Source organism: Suricata suricatta, chromosome 2 (genome assembly GCF_006229205.1).
Source record: "Suricata suricatta isolate VVHF042 chromosome 2, meerkat_22Aug2017_6uvM2_HiC, whole genome shotgun sequence".
In the NCBI taxonomy this organism is placed as follows: Eukaryota; Metazoa; Chordata; class Mammalia; order Carnivora; family Herpestidae; genus Suricata; species Suricata suricatta.
In genome coordinates this window covers 162,089,337-162,101,864 of record NC_043701.1, presented here as the reverse complement: position 1 = coordinate 162,101,864, position 12,528 = coordinate 162,089,337, and the positions used below count along the sequence as shown (strand labels likewise).

The 12,528-nt window shown below is 35.8% G+C and overlaps 1 protein-coding gene and 1 pseudogene across 1 annotated transcript in view; one reads left to right on the top strand and one right to left on the bottom strand.

Annotated features, from left to right (window-relative positions):
- Positions 1–12,135, top strand: part of CFAP43 (cilia and flagella associated protein 43) — a 111,501-nt gene extending 99,366 nt beyond the window's left edge. The window contains exons 33-38 of the mRNA XM_029932533.1: positions 1,097–1,209; positions 2,167–2,326; positions 8,856–9,020; positions 10,767–10,847; positions 11,454–11,607; positions 11,797–12,135. Of these exons, the coding sequence (XP_029788393.1) occupies positions 1,097–1,209; positions 2,167–2,326; positions 8,856–9,020; positions 10,767–10,847; positions 11,454–11,607; positions 11,797–11,963 (840 nt within the window). The 3' untranslated portion in view covers positions 11,964–12,135. The remainder of the gene's footprint in view (positions 1–1,096; positions 1,210–2,166; positions 2,327–8,855; positions 9,021–10,766; positions 10,848–11,453; positions 11,608–11,796) is intronic.
- On the bottom strand, positions 2,859–3,707 carry LOC115285863 (annotated as a pseudogene).
- Positions 12,136–12,528: the final 393 nt, after the last annotated feature.

The window sequence follows — 12,528 nt, the reverse complement described above, 5'->3', positions numbered from 1 at the left end:
AGTCCCAATTGAGACATGCTGTAAGTAGAAAAGATATATAGATTTAGTAGTCTTAGTTATGAAAAAGAAATGGAAAATGTCTCCACATTTTTTATACTCATTACAGGTTGAAACGATAATATTTTGGATATATTGTATTAAATAAAAACATATTATTAAAATTAACTTCACTGGTTTCATTTCACGTATTCTAATGTGGCTACTACAAAATTGAAAATTAAGTATGTGGCTCACATTTATGGCTCACATTGTGTTTCTCTTGGACAACACTGTTGTGGACACAACTTCCCTTCTCCTCTCTACCCTGGTCTTGAGGTGTCCTCATCCCATTTTGCAAAGGTTAGAATTATTATTTCACTAGAACCTACTTTATAGTTTGGCTAGAATTTTTTTTTAATGTGACAAAGGTAACAATTTGAGGGTGTGTTTGAGAAAAGAATTCTTTCTCTTATTGTTTGTTAACCACCCTCTGCCTCCCCTCCCTAAATTCACAGCCACAAGCCTCAGACTGATATATTTTTGCTAAAGAATCTGTGATTTTATATTTTTATCTGAGAGAATGAATTTTAAAGTAAGATATAGGGAAAATTGTGGTTGCTTGCATATTTGATTTTCAGTGAGAGGCAAATTGGATACTTTTCAAATTACTCATGGATGTACCATGTAAGTTTTAGGTGTCATATTATATAATGGCAGGGATTTAAATTTTTGTTAATCTCCTAGAAAAATGGGCTTGTTAAGTTTTCATAGCTAAGTTAAAACATGTATGTTTATAAAGTTTTTTATTATTTTTTTGTTAAATTTTTCTTTTAACATTTTAAATTTATTTTTGAGAGACAGAGAGACAGAACATGATTGGGGGAGGAGCAAAGAGAGAGGGAGACACAGAATCTGAAGCAGGCTCCAGGCTCTGAGCTGTCAGCACAGAGCCCAACACAGGGCTTGAACCCACAAACTGTGAGATCATGACCTGTGCCAAAGTCAGATGCTTAATCAACTGAGCCACCCTGGCACCCTCCAAAGTTCTTTAAAATTAGTTAGCTTTTATTTCTAAAGCGCTATATGTACTGAGATGTTTGTGGTTTGGTTCCTTCAGGTAAAGCAGAAAGCAGCTGGCTTAATGGAAATGATGGCTTTCCTCCAGAGGAGAACAGAGGAGGATGAAAAATTGCAACAGGAAATTGAAAAAGTGTTCCATGAACGCATTGCGTAATTTGAACCTTTCATTCATGTTCATTTACACAAAATCTAAGCTAAGGCTAAATTAGACTGTGTTATCCTGGGGGAAGAAAGCCTACTCACTGGTTTACAGCTGGCACAGACTGGTCTATCTTGCTGGGCTTTGTAACTTCTTACGTGCATTTTGTTACAAAAAAACCTCACTTCAAAATGGAACTTATCTACACATTCCATTGCTCTTACTAGAAATAGGCAAGTTTGGGGAAAATATTATTTTTTAATCCGCTCCTTCCACATAAAAATACAAAGAACTTGTTTCTGCTAATAAGCACTTTTGGGCTCAAGCCAGACAAGTAAACCAGGTGGAAAATTAGGCAGATATCCAAGAAATTTCCATGTAAACAACTAACCAGCGAATATCTTTTTCTTTAGGAGAGTTTATTCTATTTTGCTAAGTAATTGGGATACTGTTTTAAATCCTTAACTTCACTTTATCCAAATTTACAGCCACTTTGATAAATGCTTCTTTGATGTTCCCAAATTCGTCCCAAAATGCATCATTTTCAGATTCAGGCTGTTAAGAGAAATGTAGCATATAGATTAAACATTGCTAATAAAATATCAGAAGTCAACACATGAAATCAGAACTTTAATAGATTTGTTATTTGGTAGCATCTCAGTTTCCTTCCAAAATTATATTAATCTTTTCTTAATCATAAAGTGTAACTTTATGAATGTTTTTCTGTCCATGCCATTCTTTGAGTGGCCCAAGTGTAATTCTGTATCTATAAGAGGTATCACAGAGACCTCCAAGAAAGCTCATCATTGGGAAAAGATTTTTTGCATTAATCTCCAGCAGGTTTTCCTTCAGCTTAAGTTTGAAATTTAAGTTGAAAATTAAGTTTGATTTTTATCTTCTCAGATAATAGATGAAATTAGAAATATAAGTATATTATAACTACTTATTTTGAAGTCTTTTTAATGCAGATTACAGGAAGAGAAGGTGAGATTCCAGTTGAATTTGACAATCCAAATTCTCCTTAAACAAGGACAAGTAGAGCTGGAAAATTTCCAATTACGGCTGGAGTATCCTGATGCAATTCTCATCAACAAGACCATAATTGAAGACTTGAATTCTGTGATTCGGGTAATCCCAAATCTGCTGTACCACATTTTTTCCTTATTTTCCCATTTCCATGATAAGTCATTTTCATTCAGTTAAATCAGTTGTTCCTAACTCTGGCTATCCATTAGAATCATCTGAAGAACTTTACAAATGTGTCCAGGCCCACCTCTAAGCATGGGTATTTTTTAAAAGCTTCCCAGATGATTCTAAGGTTTAAGAAGTTAAAAACTACAAGGTTAAATGCTCATTGTAATATGCTATCATTTTGTTAGGCCCAATATACTCATGTCATGATAATTTTAGATAAGATTAGATCATTGATTTCAGACATTGCTGCTTTTCTTTTTTTTTTGGCTGGATACAGTATACTTTATTGATGGTACATGATAAGGTAGGGCTCCCCAAGCCCCTCCCCTTTTTCAGGGGGTCTGGGATGGAAACTGGAGGTCAAGAGATTCTCAAGTGTGTTGGGGGATGAATTGGGGCAAGGACTCCCCAGCAGCTGAGGGCCTTTCTCTTTTCCTCTTGCTAGGGCTGGTGGTCCAGGGGGGTCTTACTCCTCGGAGGCCATGTGGACCATCAAGTCCACCACTCGGTTGCTGTAGCCAAATTTATTGTCATACCAGGAAATGAGCTTGACAAAGTGGTCAATGGGAGCAATGCTTGCCCCAGCGTCGAAGGTGGAAGAGTGGGGGTCACTATTAAAGTCGCAGGAGATGACCTGGTCCTTAGTGTAGCCCAGGATGCCCTTGAGGGGGCCCTCTGATGCCTGCTTCACCACTTCTTGATGTCATCGTATTTGGCAGCTTTCTCCAGGTGGCAGGTCAGATCCACAATGGACATGTTGGGGGTGGGGACATAGAAGGCCAGGCCAGTGAGCTTCCTGTTTAGCTCAGGGATGACCTTGCCCACAGCCTTGGCAGCGCCAGTAGAAGCAGGGATGATGTTCTGGGTGGTGGTGATGGCATGGACTGTAGTCATTGCATCCCTCCACGATGCTGAAGTGGTCATGGATGACCTTGGCCAGAGGGGCCAGGCAGTTGGTGGTGCAGGAGGCACTTGAGGGAGTTTTCATACTTCTCATGGTGAAGACCCCAGTGGACTCCACAATATACTCAGCACCACCATCACCCCATTTGATGTTGGCGGGATCTTGCTCCTGGAAGATGGTGGTGGGCTTTCCATTGATGACAAGTTTCCCATTCTCAGCCTTGACTGTGCCATGGAATTTGCAGTGGGTGGAATCACACTGGAACATGTAGACCATGTAGTTGGGGTCAATGAAGGGGTCATTCATGGTGACAATGTCCACCTTGCCACAGCTAAAAGCAGCCCTGGTAACCAGGTGCCCAATATGGCCAAATCCGTTGACTCCAACCTTCACCATCGTGTCTCAGGGATGCCCTGGTACTGCACCAGAAGATGCGGCTGTCTGTCGAACGGGGAGGAGCAGAGAGCCACTTAGTTTCTAATATAAACATTTAATATTATAAATTTTTCCTAAGCACTGTTTTAGCTGCATTCTACAAATTTTGATATTTTGTGTTTCATTTTCTTTCCATTTAAAATATTTTCTAATTTCCTATTCACTTCCATGTTTGACTCATGGGCTATTTAGAAATGTTATTTAATTTCCAAATATTTGGAGAATTTGTACTATTTGGGAATTGTGTGCTAATGTTGCCATGCATTTTACTTTTCCAAATACTCTAAACTAACAATACACTGTTACTATTTTTGCTTTAATTTTCTTTTAGAGTGATGAAAAACAAGAAAAAATCATTTCCTATTTCCTTTCATTTTCACTATTTCAAGAGATCTTTCTTTGTGTGAATTAGTTTCTGTCTTTTATACCATTTATCTTCTGCTTAAAGAACTCTTAACTGAATTGAATTGCAAGTCTGCCTGTAATGAATTCTGTTTTTCTTTGACTGAAATTGTCTTTGATTCACCTTCATTGTTGAAAGATCACTTTCTAGGTTCACTGGATTGGCAGGTTTTGTTTCTCTTTCTCTCATCCTTTTCACTTTAAAGGTGTTCATTTTCTTCTGGCTTACAGTTTCTGACAAGGTGCATACTATATATTTTTAGATCTTTATTCCTTTTAATGTAATATGTCTATTTTTGAGATATTCTCTTTGTCTTGATTTTCAGCAGTTTGAACATAAGTCTAGGAGTGTGTGTATGTATGTAAGATCCTTTTAATGTGCTGCTGAATCCTATCTGATAATAGTTTGTTGCGGACGTTTGTCTCTCTGTTCGTCAAGGCTATAGGGCGCCTGGGTGGCTCAGCTAGTTAAGTGTCCAGCTCTTGATTTCGGCTCAGGTCATTATCTCATGGTTTGTGGAATTAATTTGCACATCTGACAGTGCAGAGCTGCTTGGGATTCTCTCTCTCTCCCCTTTCTCTTCCCCTCCTCTGCCTGTGTTCTCCTTCTCCCTCAAAACAAGTAAATAAACTTAAAAAAAAAAAAAGATATGGGCCTATAATTTTCTTTTCTTGTGGTGTCCTAGTCTGGCTTTGGTGTCAGGGTAATGCTGATCTTGTAAAATGAGTTTAGAAGTGTTCCCTACTCTTCTATTTTTTTAAGAGTTTGAGAAGGATTGGTATTAATTCTTTTTGACTATTTGGTAGGATTCACCAGTGAAGCTCTCTGGTCCTTGGCTTTTTATTTTGTTGGGAGGTCTTTTATGCTGATTCAGTCTTTACTTACTATAGGTTTATTCAGATTTTCTGTTACTTCTTGAGTCAGTTTTTGTAGTTTGTGTGTTTCTAGAATTTTTTCTGTTTCATCTAGGCTTATCTAATTTGTTGGCATACTATTGCTCATAATCTTTTTAAGTTCTATCAGGTTAGTAGTAATGTCTTTGATTTCATTTCTGAGTTTAGCAAGTTGAGTCTTTTATCTTTTTTCTTATTCTAACTAAAGGTTTGTCAATTTTGATTTCAAAGATTTTGGGTTCATTTATTCTTTCTATTCTCCTATTTTATGTTTCATTTATCTCTGTTCTAATGTTCCTATTTCCTTCCTTCTGGGATTGGTTAAGTTTGGTCTTCTTTTTCTTAGACTATTGATTTGAGATGATTTTCCTTTTATTTTTTCTTTGATGATTCTTCTTTTTTAACATAGGTGCTTATAGCTATAACTTTCCCTCTGAGCACTGCTTTTGATGCGTCTCACAAGTTTTGTATCTTATGTTTTCACTTTCATTTCACTATATTTTCTTTTTTAAAATTTTTTAAATCATTTTTTTTTATTTTAGAAAGAGAGAGAGAGAGAAAGTGAGTGTGTGAGCTGGGGAGAGGGACACAGGGAGAAGAGACAGAATCTTTAGCAGGCTCCATTCTCAATGTGCAGCCCAACACAGGGGGTTCAATCCCACGACCCGGGGATATGACCTGAGCCAGGGGCTCAACCAGCTGAGCCACCCAGGCACCCATTTCAAAGTACTTCCTAATATCTCTTGTGATTTCTTCTTTGAGCTATTATTTAATAATGTGTTATTTAATAGTCACATATTTGTGAATATTCCAGTTTCTTCCTGTTATTGATTTCTAGTTTAATTCCCTTGTTGTCAGAACAGATGTTTTGTATGATTTCAATCTTTTAAAATTTGTTAGGATTCATTTTATGACCTAACAAATGTCTACATTTGAGAATGTTCTATTTGCACTTGCACAGAATATGTATTCTGCTGTTATGGTGTGTTCTATATGTGTCTCTTAGGTCTAATTAGTTTATAGTGTTGTTCAAACCCATTTTTCCTTATTGATCATCTGTCTACTTGTTCTATCCAGTATTGAAAGTGGGATGGTGAAATCTCCTATTACTATCATGGAACGATTTCTCCTTCAATTCTATCGATTTTTGCTTCATATATTTTGGGGCTTTGTTTTTTTGCATATGTGTTTATAATTGCTATATTTTCTTGAAGGAATGGCCTGTTATCAGCAAATAATGTGTTTGTCTGATGTTAGGAAAGCCACCCCAGCCATCTTTTGATGACAATTTGTATGGATGATATCTTTACATTATTTCACTTTCAAGATATTTGTGTCACTGAATCTGGATAGACAGAATATCTTTGAATCATTTTTAAATCCATTGTGCCTATCTCTACCTTTTATTTATAGAGTTTAATCCATTTACATTAAAAAACAATTGTTGGTGGGGCACCTGGGTGGCCCAGTTGGTTGAGTGTTAGACTTAGGTCATGATCTCACAGTTCATGGGTTTGAGCTCCATGTTGGGCTCTGCACTGACAGCTCAGAGCCTGGAGCCTGCTTCAGATTCTGTGTCTCCCTGTCTTTCTTTTCCCCTCCTTGGCTATGGGCATGTGTGCTTGCTCTCTGTCTCTCTCTCTCTCAAAAAAAATAAACATTAAAAAAATAACAATAATTGCTGGTAAAATAAAAAAGACTTTATTATTTTGTTATTTGTTTTCTATTATATTTTCTGGTTCCTCAATCCCTCCATTATTGCCTTCCTTTGTATACAGTTGATTTTTTGCAGAATACCTTTTTGATCCTCTTGTCTTTTACTTTTCTATATACATTTTAGCTGTTCTCTTAGTAGTTACCATAGGGATTACGACTGACATCTTAGTTTATAACAAACCAAATTAACACCAACTTAGTTTCAATCAGTATACAAAACTACAAAACTCCTGTACAGTTCTGTCCCTCCTCCTTTATGTTCTTGTTGTCATAAACTATATCTTTATGCATTGTGTACCCATTATCATAGATTTATAATTTTGTGCATTTTTCTTTTCTCTGTGCATTTTTCTTTTAAATCATAGAGAAAAAAACAGTACTTACAAACCAAAATACAGTAATATTGACTTTTATATCTACATATGTAGTTATATTTTTAATTTAGTTGTTTTGTTTCTTATTATTTTTATGGCTTTGAGTTACTGTGTCATGCCTTCTCATTTCAGGTTGAAAGACTCTATTTATCACTGCTGGTACAGCAAGTCTAGTAATGATGGACTCCCTCAGCTTTGTTTTCTCAGAGTATTATCCTTCATATTTTGTTGTTAGTGTAGGTGCAAAAATCATTATCAAAATTGCTGATGGATTCAATGCAAATAGTAAATAGAAGGATGAAGAATAAATCCCAAACCAGTGGCTTTTGAGCACTGAGTAGATAATGGTGTGATTAACTGATGTGAGAAAAACAGGAGACATGAAGCTTTGCCTGGGACATATAAAAAAGAGCTTTGGCCTTTGTTAAACTTATGATACACATAAAACATTCCAGTGGAAATATCAACTTCAGAAATAAGGGCTGAGATACAAATTTAAGAGTGTTATTTATATAGATCACATACAGGTAACTACATATGGATTATTACCTATAGACATTTACAAATGAATAGTTTAAGCCATGAGAGTGCTTGAAACCACCTAGGAATGGGTAGATAGAAGACAGAGTTTCGGTCAGTGCCCCAAGTCTAACTTTGATAGATCTAGCAGAGAAGGAATCATGTAATGAAACTGAGAAGGAGCTGCCGATAAAGAGGAAACCTGAAAACCATGAGAAAAATATCTCCAACGACAAGGGACTTGTATACTATGTCAATTGCCTGACAAGAGCAGTCTCAGGGGAAGGTTAGCACAGGAGCTCAACTGGCCATAGTTGAAAAAAATAATATGAAATGAGGTTGTAGAGACAGTGACTATAAGTAAATCTTAGGAAAAAATGGATGAAAAGAGAGTAGAGACGAGATGTGGTAGCTCCACCACAGTGTTTCTTGGCCTTGGCACTACTGACATTTTGGGTCGGATAATTATTTATTTTGGAGAGAGATCCCATGTAACACACAAAGTTTAGTAGCATCCCTGGCATCTCCCCATTAGATGCTAGTAGCAACATCTCCCTCCAGTTGTGTCACTGGGTGTTATATGGAATCCAATTTGAAAATAAACTATTAAAAAAAATAGAAAGCTAATTTTTGAAGAGAGTAAAAGTATAAAATGCTAACTGATGGAGCTCTTGGACAAATTAATTTTAGAGACATAATAGTTTCACTATTAGCAATCTGGGAGAACAACTTCATGAAAACATTCCTGAACTTCAATGTACGCAATTTGAAGTGAAGTGCAAAATATCTAGGTGTTTAAAAATATTTGACCTATTGCTTTCCCACTAGCTACCAACTGAATACTGTTGTGCCTAGCTGCATTCAACTACAATTTTTCATCTATAGTGTCAGGAAGCAGGGCAGAGCGTAGGGATACAAATGCATACAGACCAGTAGATTGGTGATAACGAAAAGAGTCCCTGCCTAATTTTAACATATAAAGTAAATTGGCTATGCTATTCAAATATATTTTATAATCCTTTCTGTTTAGTACCTACAAAGCTTTTTAGTGATCAGATTTTGCCCAAGAAGTAATTTTTAAATGTCTGCTACATTTTTAAAAGAAGATAAAATTATCTCTGTGGTTCAAGTGTTTTCTAAGAATAGTATTCAGCTCCAGATATTCTGTATTCTGTATGCAGAGTCCTATGAATATCAGAGTGTACTTTTTTTTTTCAAGACTCAAGGACAAAAGAAAGTTGCTAGCATGATGGAAAGTAAAGATGTCCACAAAGGAATATTTCAGATTGAGTGGGAACATAAGAAAATGGAGATGGAAATGGAAGATCTGAATCAGAAAGCTTTGGATATTCAGATGCTATTTTTTTCAAGAGACCGTCAAAAGGTAAGTTCTCCCTGACCCACCATATAATTTTACTTTCATTCATTAATGCATTCATTTATTCAAACAGTATTTAATAATAAGTCTTTGTAATATCAAACATATTCTAAGCCAGTAGTTTTTCATGATGTGTCTGAATTCTTTTTCTTCTAAGGATTTCCTAATTGTCAAATCCAGTGATCTTTTCCCAGTCATCACCATCCTTCAGCTTCTGTAGCATTTGACCATCTTTATTGCCCATTTCTTTGGCTTTTTTCATCCCTGTTTACTGTTATTTTTCTTCCAACATGTCACGCCACTCTGCCTCTTTTACTGACTTCTCTTTAGCTTCTAACTCTTAAATATAGTTATAAGATGCTGCCTTTAGCTGTTTCCTTCCATGCTCTCTCCTTTGATGGTCTCAATTTTTCTAATTTCAATGATCACTTCTAAAAGTCCAATACAAGTTCTCTATTCCTGACCTTCCTGAGTTCTATTTCTGCCTTCCTACCTCCTAACAGCAACTCTTACTAACGTGCTTAATTCTGTTCTTTCCTAAACACTTACTCAGGCATGCAGCAGTCATCTGCAATTCCCCTCTTCCCTGTCTTCCAAGTCTTGCGTAGTTTATCTCTTTATTCCCTCATTCCCTATCCTCACTGTCTTTACCCTTGCTCAGTTTTTCTTTTTCATGATTTAGGCTATTGTATAATAAACTCCTAACCAGTCTCTTGACCTTGGGGCTTTCTCTTATCTAATCTCTACTATATGCTGCTGTGAGATTAATATTGCTATTCACCTCCAATAACATTACTTCTATGCTCAAATATTTTAAAAAATTGTTTAATATTTATGGATTTCCTGAGAGAGACAGACAGAGTGCAAGCAGGAGAGACGCAGAGAGAGGGAAACACAGGATCCAAAGCAGCCTCCAGGCTCTGAGATGTCAACATAAAGCCCTATGCAGGGCTCAAACTCATGAACTGTGAGATCATGACCTAAGCCAAAGTTAGTTGCTTAACTGACTGAGCCACCTGGACACCCCTCCGCTCAAACATTTTAAACTGCAACTTCTTACCTAGTAGATGAATTATAAAATATTTAAGTGGGTATTCCACATCCTTCAACCCTACTTTTCAAGTTCATTCCCGCTGTTCCTCTATACATTAGTATTCTCAAACCAAACTGATTAATATTTTCTAGGATTTTACCCCTGTGCCTTTGGTCATTACTGGCTCTTTAACCTAGAATATCTTTCCTCTGTTTTTTCACATCCGAAATTTATTTTTCAAGGTCTAGTTTGAATGCCACCTGCCCCATAAAGCCTCTGGGTTTCCCAAGTCCAGAAAAACCATATCCTTTCTCAAACCACCTTGAATTTGCAAGTCACTTCATCTGTTTTCTGGCAACTAATCATATCTACATGCTCTTTCTTGAAGGCTAAGGTCATGTTATCCATCTTTGTATCTCCCTTAGTATCTTTAATTGAGGCAATATTAATATAGGACTCAAATGAGATACTTAATAAATATTCAGTGAGTTGAATAAATGAATGAGAAAATAACATTTAGGCATCTGTAATTATTAATATACATGTGAATATATCAATAGCTAAAAACAAGTAAATATTATGGCACAAAGGTCAAGTAAATCTTAGATAATTTTTATGACAATAATAACTTTCAAACCACAGAACTTTTTATAAAGTTACCTATTTAAAGAATACAGAAAAATATACTTACATATATTGTGGATTTTTCCTTCTCCAAGTTCCTAAATGAACCAAACTATGAGACTCTGATTGCCATTCAGATTGGAATAATGGAGCAAACCATTGCTGTTATAGATAAGGTAGGTCTGAAAGATATTGATCATTATAATCCCAACAGTTGTGAATCATTTGAACAAAGTAATAGTATTCCAAATCATGAATTCAAACAGAACCTAATAAAATCACGGTCTTTTATTGATATTCAGGATCTCATTATAGGCCCCTGAATAGTATCTTTGCAACCATAGCAAGTGTGGTAGACTGAAGCACTTCTTTTCATATTAGAATTAATCCCTTGGGAGATATGAGTGTACATGAATTTCCAGTTTCTCAGAAGTGTTGATAGTCTTTCTTGGCATAACTTTTTTCATAATTGCTTACCAAATGCTTAGTTTTGATTGTATAGTATATATAAGATGGAAACAAAGTACTCTCAAGACTATGTGGGATTTTTTAATCTCTCATTTTCAAGCATATACAAGATTTTTTCTTAAATGTGGTATTAAAGTACCATTCTATCTTTAAACAAATAGTGTAGTTAACTACTATGTGCAGGCATTATGTTAGACAGTAGGGATATAGTGATAAGATGATATCTTGGTGATAACTTAAATTTTAAAAATGTCTTTATAAAACACTTTTTTCAAAATTATTTTTGTGGGGTATTCTGGGGACCAAAATTTCAGAACCACAAAAAGAATGTGGAAAACTGCAAAAAACTACTAAAAAAGCTGGGAAGGTACAGCAATCAAAAAGACATAGCAAATTATACTCTAAGCTGCAATTTACGAGAAGAGCTGGTGGCTGTCTCAGAGAGAAAGGACATCTGTAATGCAATCGGTAAGAATTGTTTCTCTTTACTCAACTGTAGGTTTCTTTAAAAGTAATCTCTATTTCTGGATTCTGGTCAGCAGTTACCAGGCTGCCAGCATTTCTTCCACATAGTTTACTGATTTTCAGTGCTGTTTCTGTATTTGAAAGTATGGATGACAATCCAACTAATTGTTTTCTCCCTCATTTTTGGGATAGGGTCTCAACTGACTTGCGAAAAGATTGCCAAAGAACGGTATGAAAACATGATGCAACAACAAAAGTTAACTAATATTTCAAAAGAACAAGCTGAACAGATTTCAGTACTGCAGGCTGAAGTTGAACGATTAAGGATGAAGACATTTCCTACTTTTGTTCAAATGTAAAAATGTCTGATGGGAAACAAGACAATCAATCATTTAAAAATAATTTCATTTGATTAAAATGATTTCTTTTTCTCCCATATCAGGACATTTAAGTAGTTTCTTCTTAGTTGCATTTTTAAATAGGAAATTGTTTCATTTTAACCTTCATTATTATAAAAATGTTTGTCTTCCATGAATGTGTAAAGTATCATGAATTGTTTTTGCTCAAGAATGAACTGAAAATATTCAAGATCTATTTTACTATTTAACTCACTTAGTCTTAATTTTGGTCATAAAGACAAAAACTTCTTAGCCACTACTGGTATTTCTAACTTTATGAAATTACCATAATACTTATGATTTAATGGATAATTTTCATGCTTTTCTGTATTTTCTTCAGCAAGCATTTATATAATCAGAAAAAAAGTTATCAGGGGACACCTGGGTGGATTAGTCAGTTTAAGTGTCCAACACATGATTTTGGCTCAGGTCATGATCTCAGCTGTGACACTGAGCCCTGCATCAGGTTGCATACTCAGTACGGAGCCTATTTGGGAGTCTCTCTTTCCCTCTCTCTGCTCATCCC